Here is a 22,147-nt window from a genome sequence, read left to right on the forward strand (position 1 = left end):
GACTCAGCTCGCTATGTTCTCCGAAACAAGGGAGGATTTAAATTGCTCGAATTGACAGGGTACGAGCAGAACATGAATTCCGATCATAACGGGGAGGCCTGGCCTTTTCCCTTGGGGGAGCCTCTTCTAATGAAATCAAAGTACTATTTGCTGCTCAGTACTCAGATTCACTTACCGAAATACAAAACATCAAGCATCCTTTGTCCAGATATGTCGCTCAGAGTATTATGATTATCTATAAAGTCATGACGCCACATCACCACTTTTCCCTAAAATTGCCGAAAATTGATTCCGCCTTCTCTTCGCAATGGTGAATGATGAGCTTCAGCCAGTCTAATCTCTGTTATTGCATTGTTACTATTAACTTATATGAGTAAATCATAACATTTCAACTTCTATTTAGTCAACTACATAAAGCAAATATATCACAATGTCCGTCCTCAGATCTGTTAGAATATTACCACGAAATGTTTCAGCAATAAGGACATACGCATCAATTCCACAACCCTCAGATCCAGTACCTTCGAAGCAACCTTCATCATCTTCACCTCCAACACTTCAACAATCACCTAATATACCTACAACATGGTCAACAGGTCAAAATCCCAAACCACATGCATATGATAATCAAAGATTTGAACAAACTGCTTTACAGTTCCAACCGAATCCACAATCTGCTATGGGTATGGTAAATAAGGATCCTGTTAGATTGGTCAATGGACGAAGAGCTGTTTGCGATGGTGGTGAGTAATTATCTGATCGGAGCGGGGGCAAACAAGCGGCGAATGGAGGGATGAGAAGCCAAACGAGAACGAACAAGGTGGCTCAAGACGACTCCGAGATTTGAATGGGATCAGAGTTTTGGGCAGGCGAGAGGATGAGTGGATCACCTGTGATACCCCTAAGGGAGAGACAGCTTAAATAGGACTTGGACCATACAGCGGGGACTGTTGACAGTGAGAAAGGATTTATGCTGACCTCATCTGATGATTCAACAGGCATGGGTGCCCTTGGACACCCTAAAGTGTGAGTCCAGCTATTGACTGCTGTGATCAGAAGCTGACCTAAATCTACAGATACATCAACCTTGATAAACCAGGTTCGTCATTAGCTTTCCTCCTGGAGTTTCCCAGTATAGTGATCAGCTGATATTGACCAATACATCTACAGGACCAAAAGTATGCGGTTATTGGTGAGTGATTTCGAGCTGTTATCTCTTCACTATCTTTGGTACTGATTTCGACATTAGTGGTATAAAATTCGAGCAAGCACATCACGCTCACTAGAGGCACTAGATTACAGTATGAGCTTCTTGTATGCATTATTTCAGACTATAGAAACGACCTTGCTATATCATGTCGGAACGAAAACTACCTAAACACAAAAGCTAGATCTCCACTCAACTAGAAATCTATAAATCCCAAGCTGCCTAATGATCAACACCAATTCCACATCTGATTATCCACCATCTTTAAAGCATCTTCGCCTGGATTCGTATAATTACAGACTCCTAAAACATGATGTCCTACTCCTGATCTAATACTAGTCTGTAAATTTCTTCCACTCCCTTTACATTCTTCTCTGAACTTATCAAACCATTCAATGGAATCATTATCGATACCCCAAAATTCAGCTTTACTATACCTCCCTCCTGTAATATCGGAATTGATTTCATCTAATTTCATTAACAAAGATCCCACTTGTTCGGAACGTAAATTATTGATCTCAGTAATGAGGAATTTCCGACCTAAATCGAAACTTTCAAGCGCGAATAGGACTATAGTATTTTCCCCTTCGACATTTTTGGATCTTACACCGAGTGGGTATTTGTCTGGAGGTATCTCTTTAGCCCATTCAGCTCTCGTTTCGACGAATGATGCTCTAGTAGCTATATAAGTTAAGGCTCCCGGAGTTGATGGATCTTGAGTGAATGAACCTTTTGCAGAATCATCTGAATCATTCATCATCTTCTTATTTGAATCAAGTAATAATCTTGTAATCTCTTCTATATCTTTCGGATAAACTATATCCCACTCAGTATTGGTCTTTTGATGCTCAGTATGTAGGAGATCAAAAGTACAAGCTTGATTAGAACTTTTAAAATAATTATACCCCGTTCCTAATTTATTTCCGATCGTACATTTCTCGTAAAATGAGATTGGAATATCTGCCCATAATATAGAAGCAATCGGGCGAGGAATATGTTGAATCAAATGATCTGGTACGGGAGGTGGCGGACTACCCCATTCACTTGGGAATGCCGGTATATGTGAAGGTGGTTCACCAGGTGAAGTGGGATTAAGAAGAATATAGTGAAGTAATTTCATGAGATAAGTTGCATAGCCTTTTTCTGCGATGGCATTCGTCAACTGCTTGAGCAATGGCAAAATAGGTAAAGGGTGAAACTCACTTCGATGGGCTACAGATGTTACGACTGCGGTGATATTGTAGAATACGCCTTTCGCCGAACTCACCGTAGATTTTGGCTTAAGCAGAGCTTGGTGACGATGTCTAGTACGACAAAGCTTAATCAAATCCGAATAATCATCAACGAACTTACGTTTCAACAAAAGAGAGCGGTTCACCATCAAAATCATCTTTCCTGACTAATACCCTATTGATGTCAAGGTCGTCTCAGAATCGGTACGATGCATCGATCACTCTTGAAAAAACCAATATATTTCAGGTGGAACTTACCACTTCAAGCTCATGTAATTTTTATACCACTCTGACTGCGCTTCCTTTGCATAAAATCTATCCAATTGCTATAACCGTTTCCATGTTAGCGAATCAACAAAGGCTGCATGATCAGCGAGAGAAGGTCGTGGATTGATGTTGATCAAACACTCACCTCCCTATTCATACCTAAGGCCCAACCCGCCTCCCAACTCGCATCGATGTGTTTCTTTGCCTGTGCCGCAGAGGCGACTCTGATCGTGAAATCTTTTGGGTTTAGATAAATCATATTTTCAGGAATCGTAACGGGCATTTCTCAAGGTGGTGCTGGGCCGATTATAGTTGTTATGATTTTATATGGCTGTATAGAGTAGACATTTAGCCTGGATAGACCATTGCGATTTGCTGTGACTATCAATGAGATAGGGTGGTCGTTACCCTTGATACGGCCTTCTGCTTTGATGAACGAGTCAGGCATCCTTTCAGCTCTGTACACAACACAAAGGGTTAGAAAGTTATTCAGTTGGGTAAGTAGTCGCTTTGTTCCGATAAGGAGGTACTGCCTTGGACATATTCTACGATGTGCATGATGATTCCCTTCTTTGCATCAAAGGAGTTGTTCCTAATTTGCCTGGTCTATGAATCTTCTCCTAACGAAAGAATGATAATCTACGAAACCGTTTAGGCTGCAGCTATTGATATATACGACGAAATCAGTGAATGCCCTGACGAGTCAAGCGGGGCAGCCAGCAGATATTGAGTGACGATGAATCCTCAAACAAACTTACCCTCAATCTCGGCGAGGTACTTCTTAGATGATTCATCGTCTTGCTTTTGAAGGACCTGCAAGATGTAAGGTATAATGAGCTGCTGTGAAGACTCGTACGGACAAGTTGAAAGAAACGGGATGAACCACTCACAGCCTTGAGTAAATCAACGTATCTCTTCTTAGCGTCATCCTTTGAAGTACCTTCGAGTTCCTTCCAAGCCTTGTATTTGGCTTTGCCGACAAAGTCGAACATACCTTTGAGCCACGAGGTCAGATTGCAAACCTCATAGTATAACAAGCCGAAAAGTCAACCTCGACTATATCACTCACCTGGAGCGGGTCCAGAAACGTCTCCTTCGTTAGCTTGTTTGAAAGCTCCGTAGAACTATATAGGTGATAGATGGTCAGCAAGCGGAAAAACCAGAGAAACATCCGTCCAAAGGGTATCCTTCTGAGACTCACAGCGAGTTTATCCTCTTGAGTAGGTTGAACAGGTCCGTCCTTTGGGAGACCTTGCACGATAGCTACTGCTTTGTCGAATTGAGCTTGGACAGACATGTTGTATGGGTTGCTGTGTGATTAGATGATTGTATAAGCCAATAGTAAGATGCGTAGATATAACCAACTTGACAACGTTGAAAGTCGAAGATAGTAGGAACGGGTATGCATAGAAACCGGTGGGGAAGTTGATCCGGTCTGCATGCCTAACTTGAGCTTGATTAGGCAGTAAACACACCCCAGTTGGATTTAGGTGCCCCGGTAGAAATTACGCAATTGTTCCGATGATCTTCGATTTAGAGTTATAGTGAGATTAATCAGATTGACGTCAGAGTGATTACTAGTATGGGAATGCATCTATAGTGAGGATGGGTTACCACCAATCATCAAACTCCTTAATATCCACTTACTCATCTACTTTACGACATCATCCATTTATCTTGTAGCTTTATCATAAATAGTTTAACGTACACCTGTAGCACATACATACTATACAACGCTCAACACAATGTTCCCTACTACTATCGCTCTCAGACAAACCTCCTCCGCACTTCGACAACCCGTCGCTAGAGCCGCTTTCAGACCTCAAGGCTCCATCACGTCCACTGGATTAGGTATTGCCGGTAGACGATGGAATACACAAGAACAACGAGGTGGTAAATCCAAGCTTGTGAGTTGAACGATCTTTTAAGAGGCCACACTCGTGAGGACGCGTCGTCGCAATTCAAGGAGCTGATCGGCTGTGTTCTCTCAGATTTTCCGATTCGGTCTTCGAGGTGAGCATTTTCTCACCCAACGCGTAGTCTGCTTCTGGCACGATGTCAGCCCCTTGAGAAAAACGAGCTTATATCTCATGCCCTTGTAGACATTCCGGTCGAGCTCTATCCTATGGCGTTTGTCGTAGCTGCCGCTTGTATTGGTGCTGGTTTCGCAGTCGGACGACATTGTGAGTATCCTCATGACTTGGTACTTTGGCAGAAGCTAATTTTCCGTTCCATCCGCTCCTATAGTCTACCTTGATGGTGTAAGTCTTGCTCATTATGATCGAATCTCAACATCCCGTCTTTCAATGCACTCCCCATACACATACCCCAATTTCGTTTGAAAGAGGCTGACATTGCTCCCCTGGTATAGCTTCGAGTCGCCCCAACAGGCAAGAAGGACCAATAGACTTGTCACATCATGTAGACGGCGAAGGAACGAAGAACTGAATCAATCCAACTGAACGGATAAATAAATAATGCATTGAAACGTGCGCATCGAAAGTTTGATTGGACTGTCACTCGCTCAGCCCCTTCCACGAAAAGGGACTGATACTCACTGACGCATCGCGACGTGGCTTTCCTTTATGACCGAGTTACGTCTTTAAGCAGAAAGGATCCACAGCAAACAAAAGAGGGACTTGTCAACGAGGTGATAAAGCTGGAGTATAGAGTGACCTTAGCTGAGGTCTCGTTCGTCTTGATTGTTTCGCTATTTCGTTTTCGTCTTTTGTTTTACTCGAGCACATTGATTACTTATATAAGAGTGCGCATATTCCTAACACACAGAGCATATCAACATGACGTCTAAATTCGATTATACTTATGTTCCTATGATTGACTCCAACGGTGAATCAGTCAAAGCTACAGCGTCTAAAGCGAAGAGGGAGGATGAGAAGGATCTACGAGAAGAAATCAAGTTGAAGGAAGCGACTTCATTATATTCAACAGAGTCGAAAACAGAAGAAAGGGTAGAAGAGTCAAGCGATGACGAGACGGAAAATGAAAAACTTGTAAATTATTTACTAAAATCTGATTCTGATGAGACAGATGAAGGTGAGTTGTAAAAAAACGAATTCAAGAGAGATATACTAAATTCATCGAGTTTTCTTCTTTCCGGGAAAAAAGACGATATAGAACCTATTGATATTTTCATACTTGAAAAAATTTCAAATTCATCAAAACAAGAAATATTAAATTATCTAATTAACAAACAAATTGAATTATACAAATTGAAAAAAATAATTAAAAAAAATGAAAAAGATGATAATCTTCTAATCGAAATTAAAAAAGAATTATTTGAATATAAAGAAAAATTAAAATCAACTAGAAGACATAATAAGAAAATTAAAAATGATTTAAAGAATTTTGAAAAAGAATATGATTTTTTAAAATCAAAATATCAATTAAAATTAAATAAATTTGGAATCAATTCTAATTTAATTAAATTATTAGCTTTTAAATTAATTGAATTTAATTCATCACCTATAAATATAAATGAAATTAAAGAAATTTCTGCTGCTTTATTAGATGAAGTTGATAGAGTTAATGATTTTCAAAATGATGAACAAATTATTTTTAATGAAAATGTTAATTTGGATAAAATGAAATTTCAATGGGGTAAAGATAGAGAAAAAAGATTATTTAATTTAGAAGGTGTTATTGAAGTATTAAGAAATAGAGTTGATGAGTTGGAGAGACGAATTCTGACGAAAAGGGAAGACGCTAATGCGATGGAAGGATTCGAGTATAGTCATAACTCGGAAGGAAGTGACAATTCCAGCCAAGACGATGGTGAATATGGACAAGGTTGTGAAAGCTGTAATATCGAGAGTGGTAAGAGCCTCAAAGATAGACTAGATGACGTAGAGCAGCAATTTGATGGAATAGCCAATCGAGTTGACCAGGTAGAGAAGTTGGGTGAAAAATAGTACACCTGTTGTATACATGATACCTGTACATATGATTTGTACGAATGATTCTTATGAACATAAACTTATGTACATAACTCTCCACCTAATCTGCAAATTGACTCTCAATACTACTCATGATATTCAGGAAATCTATCTCCACCATTAGCACTCGATCAACCCAAATGTTACAAGAACTTACCCAAAAGATAAGCCGCTATACCCTGTACATTCGGATCAGCTTGTTCTTGAGAAGGCATAGCGTCTAATAATGTAACAGCTACGACACGTATCTTTGTAACGAGTGAAGGACCATTCGCGGCGAGCTAAAACAATCGTGAGTTTTCAGCCATCAACCGAGAACCTTACAACTTACAGCTTGAATAGGAATACCATGGACCGCTTTGAACAAATCTTGATAAACAGAATGTCTCCAATCTACATTTTCTCCTAAATCCGCTGCTACTAATTCAGCCGCATTTCTACTTGGAGTACCAATTTGTCCACTTCTATTTAATAAATCTTCTCTATGTAAGATCAGTCTAAGCCGAGTCATAGCTAGTGTTACGTGGATATTTGCTTTAAGTACTAAATATCCATCTTTGGCTGTTTCAGATGACATTGGATCGGAAAAGAATAAATCCAGTTCATCTCGAATCGCTTCTTCCCATCCTGGTGCGGGGCTTTATTCCACTGTCAGCGTGATGTTTTATCGTATCGGCATTGAACTCACATGATGTCTCCTGATCCTACTTCCAATTGAAATGGCCTTGGCAATTTATCCGCAATTACTTTGACCCTATGTTGGAGCTGTCTCACTTGTCGTAGAGCTGACAAAAGATCTTCTGGATCTTTTGGCGGTCGTCTCCTGATATCCCTCTCGTGGACCAGGATATCGCCAAGGACGCTACATGATATTCAGCAACCTCCATAGGCACCAAAACAATACACCCACGTAACGATCCTAGTCAGGATGTTGAAGCCGCATATCAACGGAACAGGTATAGAATTAGGCAAGTAGCCTTGTTTCGTGATCGATTTATCATCCCTATATTTGCATCAGCTACCGAGGCAGTTCAATAGTAACAACGCTCACAGCTCAGTGGGAAAATTGGTAGCTTCCGGACCCAAGAACTCGTCAGGTCTAAGTAACACCGGTTTCGCCCTTGCTACAGCTTCGAATTTATCGGCGTTGTAAATGAGGAACCAAGCTCTACGACGACGTTCCGCTTCTATAGGATCTAAGCCGTAATATGTCTAATCGAGGTGGTCAGTTCCGTCAGTGAGGCTATCTCAGACTCACGTCTTCACGATGTAAACCCAAGCTAATGGCTAGATATTGTGCTTCTCCGAAAGCCGCTGCTTCCAGACCAACGTTCCCATGTTTCTGGAATGTACAATTGTCACTTTCCACAAGACAGTGTGACTAAAAAACTCACGTTGTGTATTATGAAGATCATATACCTACGTCAAAAAGGAATATCAGCTGTATTCGAGGGATAAACGTTCAATCACCCACTTGATGCATATTAAATCAAGAATTGGATTATCCATTTCCCTCCTTATTACTGCATAACAAGCTTTCAAACATTTATCTGACAACTTCCTAACATTCTCTGCTGACATGCCGAAATACGATTTTGGAACCTATGCGTGGGATTAGCAAGGCCTATAAACAGGACAGAAAACCACTAACATGGATCAAAGTTGTAGCGATCATACCCATGATTAAAGCGAAAAACATCGGTCTCTTTTCTTCTTCACGCGCTGTAAGGTCTAACATGAATGAGGGTCGATGTATTACAGGGATGATACAATGAACCTGCCCGCTGCTTCAGCACTGAAATCTCGAGACTGAGGAAAATGCTCACATGATCGAACCACAATCTTATGGTATTCATGGCCATCTCTCTAGGTAAGACCGACTCTATCGACGTTGAAGGTGGTATTGAAGCTTCTGATAGAGCGACCGAAGGCGAAACTTCATTGTTTGGTGATGTAGAGTTTAAAGCTGAAACACCTGGAACAGAAGTGATAAAATCTTGCGATGTGACGGAAGGTAAAGACGTAGGACCTGGACCATAATTCGGATGAATTTGGTGAGGTGGGATCGTCGCAGATGGTATGGAAGGTTCGGAGTAGGGAAGAGTGTGTGACGCTTGATGATTGTGTGAAAAGTCAGGTGGAGAGGGATAGTATGGACGAGGAGAATCGGGTATTATGGAATGAGAATTTTGATGATAAAGCTGAGGTATAGGAACGTAAGAAGGTGGATTAGGACGTGAATCGCGCGAATCTCGCGGAGGAGGATAAGATGGTTTTTGGGTCAAAGAAGGAGGTTGTGGAGCATTGCGGGAAGACTTTGAGCATAGATTAGCTGGCATCGACTCCGGAGTAAGAACCGACTCACCTGCGGTTGATTTCCATTTGGCAAGTAACCATTATTCGAATGAAATACCTCCTCGTGTACATAACTATCCCTCCTATCATTGGCAACAAAGCTGCTTCTCCTGTCGTTAAAGCTATCTCGCCTCGGTCCGGGCCCTTCATTAAAGCTATCTCTCCTTCCCGAACTATCGTCCTCTGAATCGCTCGATGCTCCACCCGTACCAGGTCTTGGTTGACTTGTCAAAGCTTCACCCCCTTGTGATTGTCTTCGGGCCCGCTGTTCTTCCGCTAATCTCTCCACCACCCTATTCTTACGTCCTCGTCTTTTACGTTGGTAGAGGTATGAACAGTCTAAGCTCCATTCTCGACAATGCTAAACATCACAGAATAAGCACTCGACCATGGCTCCTCGCACTCACCTCGCATGGGACCACTGCCGTCGCTTCTAGACCTAATTCTATGACTGTTGGTCTTCCAGCACATTTCAATTTCCTAGTCCTACAAGCATCACAACTTGGAGGTTGCCTTTTATTTAAAGCTTCAACTACGCTTTCCACGCTCGCTTGTGCTTCTGAACCTTGACCATGAGATGATCCTGCGATATGTTTACTAGCAACGAATACATGTTGAGGGGCGCCATTCGCGGAAAGAGATGGTCGACGAGCTACTGTCGGTGAAACCGAAGCTACTCTTGGCATCTTATCGAGCTATTTAGATTTTATCGTTATCTCGGTTGATTAATGGAGTTTTGATATTGACCCATGAGCCTTTTTCAGGTGGATATTATTTAGATCGGAGGGTCCGTCGAGGATGAACTTTTGGAATGTTTCAAAAGGATCAAGAAAGTCTAGCGATTATTATTACCATAATGGGAGTTGGCGGGATAGCTGATGAGTATGCTTAGTCCGTTCGGGTCATTGTAGAATGAACAGGCAGGTGATCATATGACCTGAAAAGTTTACGACCGGCAATCGGGCACTAGATTTTATGTCCCTTTCGCGTGCTATCTATTTGACTTTAGGAGCTTCTTCGCGAGGTTCTTTCCCTCTTCATTTGTCTCAATGTACCCCTCTCTCTGGTGCTGTGGACTCATTGTTTTCGTTCAACTGCTCAGGATACATCTGGGTGTGGGGAGTCTGGGCCCCTTTCTCCAATTGCCTCAATCATGCGGACTTTCCATAACAAATGACGTATGACGGGTCTTCATTAAACCGGAATTCGGCCGGTGATATTCCGTCTGTTACCACATGCCTCTTTACTCGTGGTCGCATTTGACAGGTAAATGATTTATCTGCTTGGTGCAGGGTCAAAGTAATATGAGTGGAGATATCTTTGAAACTGATAAACCTGATAAACAAGTCATTATCAAACCTCCACCTTTATCCTCGGATTCCGGTCCGCTGATTCAGGATTTAAAAATCGGTTGATTTTCGTTATCTGTCGCCATCGACGTCAGCGTATATAACCAGGTAATAACCCCCGCTTGTCCCCTTTTTCCCTTTACCATAACTCATTACTCTAACAAATTTGAACAGCACGAAACGATGACTCGAACTTTCAAATTATCCGATGGAAAAGCCATTCCTGCTCTTCAATGGGGAAATGGAACTGGTGGACTTAATGGTAAACATGATCCTGCTTTAGAATACGGTATCACTGCACTTAAAACCGGTGTAAAGGCTATCGATACTGCTGAGCTTTACAAGGTATGTATAAGAGCTATAAAGTCAAGGTATCTCATTGACGTATGCACACTTTTCAGACTGAAATCGCTACGGGAGAAGCTCTTAAACAAGTCGGTGCCAAAAAGGAGGATATCTGGGTCACAACTAAGGGTGAGTTGACGAGTGGAATACCTGAAGTGTCACTGCTAATACATGCCTTGGTCAATAGTTTCCGGCTCTCGTATGTGTTCCAACAACCGACTCCTATGCCTACAACTGATATACCATTGCCATGAATAGACATCCCAACTACCCCAGAAAACCTTAAAGCCAATGTTCAAGAAAGACTCTCTAATCTCACTTTCAAACCTGACTTACTTCTCGTACATAACCCATTCGTACCTGAAGAAGGCAAAATTGCCCAGTTCTGGACTATCCTAGAAGATTTAGTCTTGGACGGTACACTTGAAGGTGTAAGTCTTGGTGTTAGTAATTATCGACCACAAGATTTGAAAGCTGTTTTGGATATTGCAAGGATTAAGCCTGTTGTAAATCGTGAGTTCGATTATGTGACATTAATATACTCGATTTCACAATTATATTTACTAAAAATTGGATTAATTCGCGTAGAACTTGAATACCACCCATACGTTTTATCACATCTTCAACCAGTTTTAGATATTCAAGCTAAACACGGTATAATAACTGAAGCTTATGGACCATTAACACCTTTATTAAGACATCCAACTGGAGGTCCAATTAAACCAATTTTAGAAAGAATTGCAAATAAATTAACAAAAGAAACTGGTAAACAAATTGATTCAGCTTCTGTTTTATTATTATGGACAATAAATAAAGGTGTTGTTGCTGTTACAACTTCTACAAAACCTAAAAATCTTGAAAAAATCGTTTCAATTGAAGATTTACCTGATCTTTCAAAAGAGGAAATTGATGAAATTGAACAAGCTGGTAGAAAAGTTTATTTCAGACATTACGACGTGAGTTTTTTTTTGTTTTAATGATTTGTTCTGAATGAGTACTTCAAGATGATGCTGATAACAATTGCAATGATATTAGGAACATATGACTGAAGATTTCCCTGAGCCTGATCTTCCTTCAGACCTTTAGATTTTGGTGCTTGATATAGGTATGAGACGAAAAAAGGTCGAGAGAAGTATATTCTTAGTAGCGATAAGTAGACGGGAATGAGTCACGTTGGAATCGATGCAACAGTGATATCAAACGACATGATAAATATTTTTCTCTCCGCCATAAGCCATACTGTTTACCTCTTTCACTTTCATTAAGCAATTCACTTATTCATGAATTTAACAAGGTATGAAATTAAATATACAACAAATAACCTTAATCACCTTAAAATTCAAAATAAATACAAGAATAATTTCAAATCAAATTTACACATTTTTTTTTTCTTTCCTTGAAATTATTTTAAAGCAGCTTTAATTAATTGAGTTGCTTTTTTCCTTTCATTTTCTTCAATTAAAATTCCATCTAATTTTTTTAATTTTAAACAATTTAACATTATTAAACCTCTATAAACAAGTCTTTTTGAATACCATTCATCAGTTAAATTTTTTCTAAATTTATTATCAAATGATTGCCAATTTATCATTTTAAGTTTTATTGTTAATGTTGTTAATGATGGATCAAGAATTGATTGATTATTTGTTATTGTTGTTGTTGTTGTTGTTGAAGAATTCGTAGAAAGTAATAATGGAAAATAAAATGATAAAGTAGAAGGATTCATTCTAAATTTTTAAAAAAAATATCATTAATTAATCAAATACTCACAAAAAAAACAAAAAAACTCACCTAAAATCAATTTCTTCTAAATTATTTAAACCTTTTAAACCTTTTAAAACATTTTTATCATCATAATCATTACCTAATCTATTTCCTACTATTGTTAATTTCCTTAAACCATTCAATTCTTTTAATCCGTCAAGGTTTTTCAAATGATTATAATTTAAATTAATTACTTTTAAATTTGGTAATAATTTATTGAATTGTTTAGGCCATTGATTCAATTTACAAGCAGCAATTTCTAAATAAATCAAAGAATACAGTGGGTTTAATTCTTCTAAATTTTCGAAGAGATCTTTTCTCTCAAACGAATTCCCAGATAGATATAACCTTTTAACATTTTCTAAATCTCTAAATGTTAATTTTAGTTGTAAATCATTTGAAATTCTTTGATTTCTTAAAGAAAGATTTTCTAATCTACCAGTATTATTTGAATTTGATCTTGATAAATGTGTCAATTTATTTCCGTCCGCATAAAGAGTTCTAATTTTAGGGAAAAATGATATATCGAAATGATCGATATTATTATCGCTGAATCGAAGAACCCTAATCGAACTCATACCCTTCGAAGGGGCGAGATGTTCAAGTTGGTTACCATCTACGGCCCAAGTTAGCTACCGCTCATGATTCAAAAGCAACCGACTCACCCAAATTCAACGTAGCGATAGACGATAATCTATGTAAATCCCTTATCGCCTTAATAGCGTTCTGTGACAAGTTGAGATTTTCCATCTTTGACCATTTCGCATTGCTCAGATCCAGACTTTCGATTCGGTTGTTTGCGCAGGACAGCTTGATCAAACAATCCATTTGCATTATACCTGACAAGTCGGTTATGGCGTTGTTGTCCACTTTGAGCTCGCGAAGGTGTCTCAAGCATTCCAATTCTGTCCACCATACATATCAGCTGGGCGCTTCCTGCCAGACTGACAGGCGCGTTGACTCACGAGACACGCTATCCAGCTGATTTCTCGAGATATCCAAATACTGAAGGTTTCTTAAATGGTTGACCGATGTCAAACTGGTAATTTTGTTTCCAGCCACATGCAAATTCCTGATTGTGGAGGGTATACCACTGAGATACGAGATCGCGTTGTCGTCCCTGTAAAAATGTTAGTGTTGACGTTGACATCAGATGTTAGCACCGGATCTACTCACAAATTCGCTTCATCCAGAGCAGGCAGAAACTCTTTCAACCTTGCCACACTATCTGCGCCCTTTCCTTTCAAATTGACAGACTTGAGATTCTCCCAATGAGCTTCGAAAGGATGAACATCCGTGATAAGCTCTACGAGCCTATCGTGTGCCACACCGAATGAACATTCAGTTAAGAATGTAGCATCACCTGGATTTCTTGGTGTCCGACCTCTGAAAGACCTTCCACGGAATGATTGAATGGGTACGGTCGATTCCGAATCTGAAGAATGAACCGATGAAGCTCTTGAGGCTGGTCTATCAACAACGCCACGAGACGGTTTCGAAGGGGTTTCATCCTCGAGACCTATAAAGCATTTGTCAGCCAAAGTCATTTCGTACGCACTCAATCCACTTACTCATCTCTTCCATATTTTCTAAGAGACCTTGAATCCTCTTTGTTCTAGCTGATGGCAAGAAACTTTTACTACTCTCCCCGACGACGCCATTATGACTAGTTGAATCTTCGTTGAAAAGATCGACCTCCTCCGTTGTTGAAGTCCACTTCGTCGTTGTAGCCTTGATCTCCACTTCCAACCCAATAATTTTGCCATTCCGTTTACCATCCGAAAAGCTAACAGATCGTTTCCCGCTACTTCCAGGAGTGACTCCCCTTGACCCTGCTGGGGTGAGTTCATCCGACCATCCGGTACGCTTCTTGAACACACCTGCGGGGGTGGCAGCGTTCCGTAAAGCCGATCTAATGGGTTTGGGTGCATAAGCAGATGGTGTGGGGGTCATCACTGCAGGTGCGGATGTGGCATGGTGTATCATTGGCCTATGAGGCGATACCTCGAGCGATTTGGGCGACGGGGCAGTTGGTCTGATCTCGGGCATTTCAGTTGGTTCCTCTAATTCAGATCCTGTATCCGAAAATCCATCATCAATGATCCGAGTTTGTTCGGCTTCATGAATGATCCCACTCTCCGAGGTCGTGGTCGACGCCGAACTGATACTAAAAACTGAAATCTCAGCTTGATGTAGCGATCCATTCCGCTCTTCTGGCAGAGATTCCATTCCCGCAAAGACATCCACTGATTCTTCACTTCCTCCCAACTTGCTTTCACCAGCTTCGTCCAGCGGTGCCAACTCTTCCCTTACCCATCGCATGCCGGCTCTATCAAACCTCATTTTTCCGATCCGATCAGGTACGACGCCTTGAATATCGTCAGGTCGAATCATCCTCATGCCTGGTGCAGAAGTAGCTTTGCCTTTGGGTCCACGGTGTTTGACAAAAGAGGTTGATATCGCCGTCGAAGCGTGGGTGGAAGATGACATGTAACGATTGAGATCGTCAGCATCGAATGGCGCACCAGCTGATTGCACGGGCGCTTCATGTTGATCATTGGAAGCTATTGTAGGTCTTCTTTCTTCCAAGCGAGGTCTCTGCGGTTGCTCATCACCACTATCCTCGTGCAAGGCTCTCTGGATCTCGTCTGATGCGCTAAGTCGCCTCAACATCCTTCGTGGACTGGGCTTTGATCTATTCCTTGACTTGGCGTAGTCTTCAGCTCCTGCTTCCCACATCCTATTCTCATCTGATTCCGATAGTACCCGTCTTCCACCGATAGCGACAGGGCTATTTTCAACGCCAGAAGCGGATTCTGATACTTTACGGGACTTGATTCGAGCCATGATGTCTTCTGCCGCTCGGAGATAGCCCGAGGACGTGGTTGACGGGTTGGAACGGTGTGTCGGTTTATCATGACGTGGTGCATTGTCCAGTGGTGGTGTGGGTGGCAGATTGGCGTAGTCAACCGTTGGCCCGTCTTCTATCTCCCATGTCAGTTCCAATCGCCCAATCTCATACAAACCAGGCTCACCCGGTACGCTTGCAGTCGTCGCACTTCGACTCGCGCTGGTAGTCGTCTCATCCGCTGTATCTCTTCCTCTGATTCTTTCCATCATCGCTCTCCCTTGTGCACCCCAATCCCTCAACCCGGAAGTCCGTTTCGGAGGAGATGCGGGTGATAATCGAAGCCGTTTTGACGATCTGCCATCGGACGACATGCTCGATGGGGTTGAGCCAGAAGCAGAGGGAGAAGCGGATTCTGCGGGCGACCATTCCCTTAGACCCCGAGCGCTGGGTTGACTGGGTGGGGAAGGCGAGGGTTCGATGGCTATACTATCCACAAGAGCAGAGAGGTGTTCTCGGGTATAGGTATCGTATGTACTTCTGAATAAACGCAATGCGCCGTTTGTTGACGACTGGTTGGAAACACCTCTTGGGGCAGTTTGTACTTGTTCCAGAGCAGGTCTGTTTGAGCTCGTTTTCATGTTCAATGTCGAATGTGAAGGACCTTCTCCATTGGCATGACTTTCCGGATCGAATATCGACCTTTCCGAATGATCTTTCTCTGACGATGCGTTTTCCGATGGGCGCCTTGGCGCGTTAAATGTAAATGGGTAATCGGCTGACACTTGCCTATTGAACGGTGACAAGTCCGTTTCTACCTCTCCAGACCTCAAACTTAATTCCCCGAGCCGTGTCTTGGTCGTACCATCTTGACCTTGAGGAGCAGTGTAAAAGTCACCAGGCATGGCCGAATCGTCCTCGTCTCTGAGCAGCGTATCATCCCGTATCAAAGAATCTGCTTCTTCCACTACTTCTTGATCTATAACGTGTGATCGATTGGTAGAATCTGCGCCTGATGAATGAGTCGTGAATGAGTCGTTAGAAGAGGGAGTGACTGATTTACTAAGTCTGGAAGGGTTTGCTGGAGCGTATGCATGAGAAAGACGACGTTGTTGTGTCTCCGGTGTTGGCGTAGATATCACAGATGACTCTGGTTCAAGAGGTTGTGACGCTGTTGGTGGGGAAGGAGGATCAAACATTCTTTCCAAAGGTAAAGCACCGAAAATATCTTTTCCACCTTTCGGACCCATTGGATTCCTAGCCAAATGTTGACCTCTATTATCTTCTACTCCTTCTTTCACAACGCAAGTCCCACCGACAGCTTCTTGATCTGCACCTGAAGATGATCTTGAAGAAGGGGGAGACAGTAATCCATTTGATGTGTTAGAAGTTGATCTAGATGGTAAATGTCCTTTCCCATCTTCTACATATCCTGAAACAATTCTACCTGGTTGTGAGTTCGTACTTGTACTCCTTGATGGGGGTAAAGGCCTTGCAGACGCTTGACCTAACATCCGTAATGAACCTCGTTTCGCTCGTATTGAATCCATGTTTATCGTTGCATGGGGAATTGGAGGTAATTCAACCGGTAATACGGGTGGTGAAGGTGAACTGTCTGGCCATTCCTCTGCCAGTTCATCCGTATGCCATCCCGGTGTAGGGAGTGACATTTTGAGAATGTTCAAGGGTGATTATTGAAAAGTGAGAATATTAGTTTAATGTTTGTTTTTGTTTTTTCCTTCAGTTGGATAATTAAAAGCCAGTCGCGAGATATTAAAGGGAAAACAAACAAACCAAACAACCAAGTAAATTATTAAATAACCCCATTTAATGTATCCAATGTGGCACTTAATTGTTGCAGATTTGCATTCATTTGCGTAAAAGTGGAGGTTGAGTGTAGATTTCAATATTTCAAGATTTTGAATATTCACCAATGCAGCCAAATAACAGTTAGTCCTATTGTTGCTTTTGTCACTCATCAAAACGAACCCAGGATCACCATGCCACGAATCAGAAAGCGTAAGTTCGCAGAGCCATATCCATTTAATACCCCTAGCTGATCATATCACGCCGTAGAAACGACCAACCGTCAAACCACCCGAGATAGGGCAAAGATCCACAAGAAATCAGTGGATAATAAGAGGAAAACTAAAAAGGCAGCTAAAAAAGATCAAACATGGAAATCTAGTGAGTTACAGGTAATGATCACATAGAGAACACATTCTGAGTCAAACCTGATTATAGAAAAGAAGCAAGATCCCGGAATCCCAAATAGTTTTCCATTCAAAGATCAAATTCTTGCTGAATTAGCCGAAGAACGACGAAAGGTGCGTGACGAGCTCCGTTCAGGAGACTCATCCAGGCTGACTGATTCTAACCAGGCCGAGGAAGAAAAATTCGCTAGAAGAGAAGCAGCAAAAGCCGCAAAATCAGCACCTCCACAAGAGGAAGAAGAAGGTGATACACCAGGAATCATCTCACTCGCTGGATCTGTACTTTCAAGAACTGCACCTTTATCGGGTATAGCAGAACCTTCAACATCATCAGCCTCAGTCGCTGTCGATGTACCGGATCTTATCGATACTGCACTCGCCACTTTACAAGACGTTATCGACAGAGCAGATGTGGTTTGCCAGGTTGTAGATGCTAGAGATATACTAGGTGGGCGAAGTGGACATGTTGAAGGATTAATCAAAGAAGCTGAAGGACGGGTCGTCCTGCTTGTCAATAAGATTGGTGCGTTCGCATGCTTTCGCTCATAGCTAATCTTTGTCAAATAGACCTCGTCCCTAGAGAAGCATTACAGTCATGGCTTTCACAACTCGACATCCCAACTTTCCTATTCAAATCTTCCTTACCCGCTCAACCAGCCGCATCATCTTCCAAAATCCCTGCTGCATCGTCAAATTTGAAAGAGGTATGGGGTAAAGACGAGTTATACTCTGCTATCAAAACATGGTCTGCTGAGAAACAAGCTAAATTTCAACCTAAATCAAAGTCTAGATCCAAAGCCGTCGAAATTCCTAACGAACCTTTAGTACTAGCATTCATGGGTTTACCATCTGTTGGGAAAACTTCCATCTTAAATTCGCTCTTACCCCCGTCTCAACCTAAACATGCAGTAGCACCTTACATCCCAACAGCGACTTCCGCTAAAATACCTGAACCTAAAACCAAGGCTCCTGTTGAAATTGAGATCGATGTTGAAGGTGAAAAGATCAGGATAATTGATACTCCCGGATGGGAATATGCTGAAGAAGACGATTCTGAGGAAGACGACGAAGACGATGAAGAAATTGAACCTGAGAAATGGGATGCCTTGGAGAGCAAATTAGCGGGTGATTTGTTGAGAAGAAATTTAGGAAGGGTTGATAAAGTGAAAGACGCATTACCGCTAGGTGAGCTATTAATCCGATCTTTGAGATGAGTCTGCTAATCCGGATGCTCTAGTCAACTACATCGTCAAAAGATCGAATCACCAAGATTTGATGTTAGCTTACAACGTTCCATACTTTGAAGCTGGAGATTTGGATGCCTTCTTGACTGCTCTTGCTCGGGCTCAAGGAAGAATAAAGAAGGTGAGACGTTTTCTGCCTTTGGTGTATTCAAGTGCTTACAACCATTCTGTAGCACGGTACACCGGACCTTGAGGCAGCTGCTAGAGTGCTTTTGCGAGATTGGGCATACAACACTTTCCCGTACTACACTGCTGCCCCTAAATCCACATCGATGGATATTGAGTCAACGGAGAAATACGATATGTCTAGGGTGTTGGAAAAGTGCAAAGCCAAGAAAGAACTCAAAAAGGAGAATGGAAAGGGTTTGATCAGATTCAAGGGTTGTCAAGAAGTTGATAAACGTGATGTGAGTTGTGCTCTAGTTCTGCAAGTTTGAAATTGGAACTGACGGGTGCGATTTAGATCATCCTCGACGATGATTACACAGCCATGGCTGGGCCATCGGATGAAGAGGACGAGGAGGAGGAGGACGAAGATGAGGACGAGCTTGACGATGAAGACGATAACGAGGATGATGAGGATGAAGACGATGAGGGATTATTAATAGCTTCAGATGAAGGTGAAGAATTGGATCTTGAAGATGGACCTGAACCTTCATCAGGATCTGATGTCGAAGAGGAAGATGAAGAGGAATCTGAACCGGAACCAGAGCCAATCAAGAAGAGAAAGAGAGCTTCATTACCTGCTCCTTCGAAGAAAGCCAAGAGGGTATCATTTGCTAAAGATGAGAAACCTCTCAAAGGGATTTTAAAGAGGAAAAGAAATTAGGTTGTGTTGGTGGTAATTTTGTACATTGTCTTTATACCCATCTAACTTGAGGTCATGCATTTTATAAACATCTCTACACTGATTTATCGGTCAAGGTCATTCGCTTAATGAATCAAGACAAACGGATGAATGAATGGGATGACGTGATCTTTAATCGTGCCTGTGATTTGAGATTTACTTTTGAGTTAGTAATTACGATAACTTTACAGATCGACCGATTTAAAAAATCGATTACGAGTTGTAAGTCAATTCATCGATAAATACTCGAGTATATATATATATCTTGGCACGTTTACAATTGTATTTTTCTCTTTTTTTCGAATCATCTTTATAGATTTTCATGTATATACCCTACATCCAAGAATATTAAATAGAAAAAACACAAAATGTCAACTAGTACAAATGAATTTCACGTTATCATGGTTGGTGCTGGATTTGTAAGTCACCATTTCCTAATTTTTTAACAAACCTTCGACACGATCAGCTAATTTTTATTGTAACCTTATAGGCCATGTTCGGTACACCAGAAGGTGATTATAATTCATTTTATTAATCTGCCAATTATTAGCTAATATAATCGATCATAGGACCATGGAACATTGCTAAAAGAGCTGAAGCTAAACTTGGTGAAAGATTAAAAGTAGATGCTGTAATTGAAGTTGATCCTAAAAGAGCAGAAGCAGCTTTAAAAATCAAAAGTGAAGGTCCTCATAAATCATCTTATGAAAATACTGTAATTTTACCTAGTGTAGCGGAATTTAAGAAATTAGTTGATCAAGGTAAAGCACCAGAACCAAGGTCAGTTTTTAATTTTCATTATCCATTGTGATCAAATTGAAAATGGAAAATGGCCAAAAGTTGGATGAAATCGAATCTGCAACCCGGATTGTAGCTGATACATTGTAATACTTCCAGGGCCATATTCGTAGCTACCCCACCTACTGTTCGAGGTTCAACTTTACCTGGAAAAGACTTGGAAATCCAACTTAATAGAGCTTTCCCTAATGTAGCTATTTTCTTCGAGAAACCAGTAGCTACTGGTAAACCATGGGAAGAGAGTGTTGGAGAGGCATTGAAGGTTTCCGAGTATTTGAAGGCAAATCATAAAGCTCCTATCTCTATTGGGTGAGTTGATAATCGTTTTGTTTGCGCCCCGAGAAGCAATGCTGATCAATGAGATAAAACAGTTACGTATTACGGTACCTCAAGATCGTTCAACAAGTCAAGAAGATTATCGAAGAAAACAACCTTACTGTGTGAGTTGGATCTTCCAATGTCAATCGAAAGTCGGATCTGATACTCTTATGCCGTAGCATGGCAACCAATGCTCGATTCGTGGTAGCTTATGAATTGGCTGTCAAGACTGTAAGTTCTGCTTTGGGGGTGTCGACAACACGACTGCAGCTGACAATCATGCGTTATGCAGGATTGGTGGAACAAGGATATCCAACTTGGACCAGTCATCGAACAAGCCACTCATATCTGTGCGTTTAATTGAAACCCACTCTAGCTTTAATGCGGGTTCTAACCGGAAAAATTAGGTGATCTCGTACGATTCTTGGGTGGAGAAATTGATTTCAATACCATCTCGTGAGTCATTTGACTTCTGGCCTGGTACGATATTCAATGCTGATATGTTCAATCTTAGCGCCCACGCTCTCGAGGCCCACGAAAAGCCAGGTCAATTGTCCAAGAAGAACTTTGACGAATCAGTAATTCCTGATCACCTTAGAATCCCTAGAGCCACTTCAGCCAGTTGGTGAGTTCTTCATAAATGACCCTTCAAAATTATCACAATGCTCATGGTAACCCCTTCGTTTGCAGGAAATACGAATCCGGTGCCGTCGGAATCTTCTTGCATTCTACTGCTTTACACGGAACTGATTACGAGGTACAATTGGAAGTCTACGCTGATGGGGTGAGTGATCCTTGCGTGACGATTGGTCGATGTAGTCGTGCTGATATTCGTTATCTTTAGTACTCTTTCGTGTGAGCATACTTCCTTCCGGTCCACATCAAGTCTTTGAGCTCATCCTGGGTACTGACGCGCAGCCTCCAAAACATCTTCGGAACTTCCAAGGCCCCAGAATTACTGGTCAGAAGACCTGGATCCGATGAATTCGAGAAAACTGTCACACCAGGAGACGACGCTTATCAAACTGAAATGAACCATTTCATTGATGCTATTGAAGGTGGTGCTGAACCTGAAATTTTCTCTTCCTACGAAGATGCAGCTAAGACTTATGAAATGACATGGGTTATCAGAAATTCAGCTGAAAATGCTAATTCGAAAATAAAGGAACAAAAAGGTGGTAAAAGTTATAAACTTTGGTAATTGATTTGTTTATATGGGTTTACAAGTACCAATGGGAATGTCAGGTTTTGTTATAGAGTATTCCAAGAAGAAAAACAAAAATCTATAGATTTTCATCTCTTAAGAATCATTAAAATACCATGCATAAGATAGTGATTGCATATAGCTCATTGAAGACATTATCAATCTTGATTTGAGTTTGTACAATTTTCACAACCTTTTACAAT

At 41.3% G+C, this 22,147-nt stretch overlaps 10 protein-coding genes across 10 annotated transcripts; 6 read left to right on the forward strand and 4 right to left on the reverse strand.

Annotated features, from left to right (window-relative positions):
- Positions 1 to 430: 430 nt before the first annotated feature.
- Positions 431 to 1,286, forward strand: I206_100135 (uncharacterized protein; the record flags this gene model as incomplete). Its single annotated transcript, XM_019152966.2, has 5 exons — positions 431 to 743; positions 999 to 1,026; positions 1,077 to 1,099; positions 1,171 to 1,192; positions 1,250 to 1,286. The coding sequence occupies 5 exons, from the start codon at positions 431 to 433 to the stop codon at positions 1,284 to 1,286; spliced, it is 423 nt and encodes a 140-aa protein (XP_019015104.2).
- Positions 1,287 to 1,436: 150 nt separating this feature from the next.
- Positions 1,437 to 2,989, reverse strand: I206_100136 (uncharacterized protein; the record flags this gene model as incomplete). The annotated part of the gene is made up of 5 exons (XM_019152965.1): positions 1,437 to 2,350; positions 2,411 to 2,511; positions 2,561 to 2,614; positions 2,698 to 2,765; positions 2,852 to 2,989. The coding sequence occupies 5 exons, from the start codon at positions 2,987 to 2,989 to the stop codon at positions 1,437 to 1,439; spliced, it is 1,275 nt and encodes a 424-aa protein (XP_019015103.1).
- Positions 2,990 to 3,357: 368 nt separating this feature from the next.
- I206_100137 (uncharacterized protein) lies at positions 3,358 to 4,003 on the reverse strand (the record flags this gene model as incomplete). The annotated part of the gene is made up of 5 exons (XM_019152964.1): positions 3,358 to 3,368; positions 3,465 to 3,519; positions 3,597 to 3,700; positions 3,776 to 3,830; positions 3,908 to 4,003. 5 exons carry the CDS (start codon positions 4,001 to 4,003, stop codon positions 3,358 to 3,360), a joined length of 321 nt encoding a protein of 106 aa, XP_019015102.1.
- A 448-nt stretch (positions 4,004 to 4,451) lies between these two features.
- Positions 4,452 to 5,113, forward strand: I206_100138 (uncharacterized protein; the record flags this gene model as incomplete). Its single annotated transcript, XM_019152963.1, has 5 exons — positions 4,452 to 4,613; positions 4,698 to 4,719; positions 4,809 to 4,889; positions 4,954 to 4,967; positions 5,078 to 5,113. The coding sequence occupies 5 exons, from the start codon at positions 4,452 to 4,454 to the stop codon at positions 5,111 to 5,113; spliced, it is 315 nt and encodes a 104-aa protein (XP_019015101.1).
- A 391-nt stretch (positions 5,114 to 5,504) lies between these two features.
- I206_100139 (uncharacterized protein) lies at positions 5,505 to 6,635 on the forward strand (the record flags this gene model as incomplete). Its single annotated transcript, XM_019152962.1, has 2 exons — positions 5,505 to 5,760; positions 5,833 to 6,635. The coding sequence occupies 2 exons, from the start codon at positions 5,505 to 5,507 to the stop codon at positions 6,633 to 6,635; spliced, it is 1,059 nt and encodes a 352-aa protein (XP_019015100.1).
- An 85-nt stretch (positions 6,636 to 6,720) lies between these two features.
- Positions 6,721 to 9,700, reverse strand: I206_100140 (uncharacterized protein; the record flags this gene model as incomplete). The annotated part of the gene is made up of 13 exons (XM_070202143.1): positions 6,721 to 6,767; positions 6,817 to 6,940; positions 6,991 to 7,297; positions 7,348 to 7,521; positions 7,570 to 7,662; positions 7,711 to 7,871; positions 7,918 to 8,001; positions 8,054 to 8,078; positions 8,134 to 8,261; positions 8,311 to 8,436; positions 8,486 to 8,974; positions 9,025 to 9,375; positions 9,422 to 9,700. The coding sequence occupies 13 exons, from the start codon at positions 9,698 to 9,700 to the stop codon at positions 6,721 to 6,723; spliced, it is 2,388 nt and encodes a 795-aa protein (XP_070058244.1).
- Positions 9,701 to 10,546: 846 nt separating this feature from the next.
- Positions 10,547 to 11,794, forward strand: I206_100141 (uncharacterized protein; the record flags this gene model as incomplete). The annotated part of the gene is made up of 6 exons (XM_070202144.1): positions 10,547 to 10,708; positions 10,765 to 10,837; positions 10,896 to 10,907; positions 10,967 to 11,221; positions 11,297 to 11,664; positions 11,744 to 11,794. The coding sequence occupies 6 exons, from the start codon at positions 10,547 to 10,549 to the stop codon at positions 11,792 to 11,794; spliced, it is 921 nt and encodes a 306-aa protein (XP_070058245.1).
- A 316-nt stretch (positions 11,795 to 12,110) lies between these two features.
- I206_100142 (uncharacterized protein) lies at positions 12,111 to 16,990 on the reverse strand (the record flags this gene model as incomplete). The annotated part of the gene is made up of 6 exons (XM_019152959.1): positions 12,111 to 12,435; positions 12,500 to 13,088; positions 13,138 to 13,377; positions 13,438 to 13,592; positions 13,649 to 13,991; positions 14,044 to 16,990. The coding sequence occupies 6 exons, from the start codon at positions 16,988 to 16,990 to the stop codon at positions 12,111 to 12,113; spliced, it is 4,599 nt and encodes a 1,532-aa protein (XP_019015097.1).
- Positions 16,991 to 17,320: 330 nt separating this feature from the next.
- Positions 17,321 to 19,606, forward strand: I206_100143 (uncharacterized protein; the record flags this gene model as incomplete). Its single annotated transcript, XM_019152958.1, has 8 exons — positions 17,321 to 17,339; positions 17,397 to 17,507; positions 17,565 to 17,647; positions 17,702 to 18,056; positions 18,101 to 18,718; positions 18,771 to 18,898; positions 18,951 to 19,184; positions 19,241 to 19,606. The coding sequence occupies 8 exons, from the start codon at positions 17,321 to 17,323 to the stop codon at positions 19,604 to 19,606; spliced, it is 1,914 nt and encodes a 637-aa protein (XP_019015096.1).
- A 386-nt stretch (positions 19,607 to 19,992) lies between these two features.
- Positions 19,993 to 21,941, forward strand: I206_100144 (uncharacterized protein; the record flags this gene model as incomplete). Its single annotated transcript, XM_070202145.1, has 12 exons — positions 19,993 to 20,043; positions 20,115 to 20,136; positions 20,194 to 20,404; positions 20,522 to 20,731; positions 20,794 to 20,862; positions 20,920 to 20,971; positions 21,033 to 21,090; positions 21,148 to 21,196; positions 21,255 to 21,365; positions 21,431 to 21,524; positions 21,585 to 21,595; positions 21,659 to 21,941. The coding sequence occupies 12 exons, from the start codon at positions 19,993 to 19,995 to the stop codon at positions 21,939 to 21,941; spliced, it is 1,221 nt and encodes a 406-aa protein (XP_070058246.1).
- Positions 21,942 to 22,147: the final 206 nt, after the last annotated feature.

Source organism: Kwoniella pini, chromosome 1 (assembly GCF_000512605.2).
Source record: "Kwoniella pini CBS 10737 chromosome 1, complete sequence".
In the NCBI taxonomy this organism is placed as follows: domain Eukaryota; kingdom Fungi; phylum Basidiomycota; class Tremellomycetes; order Tremellales; family Cryptococcaceae; genus Kwoniella; species Kwoniella pini.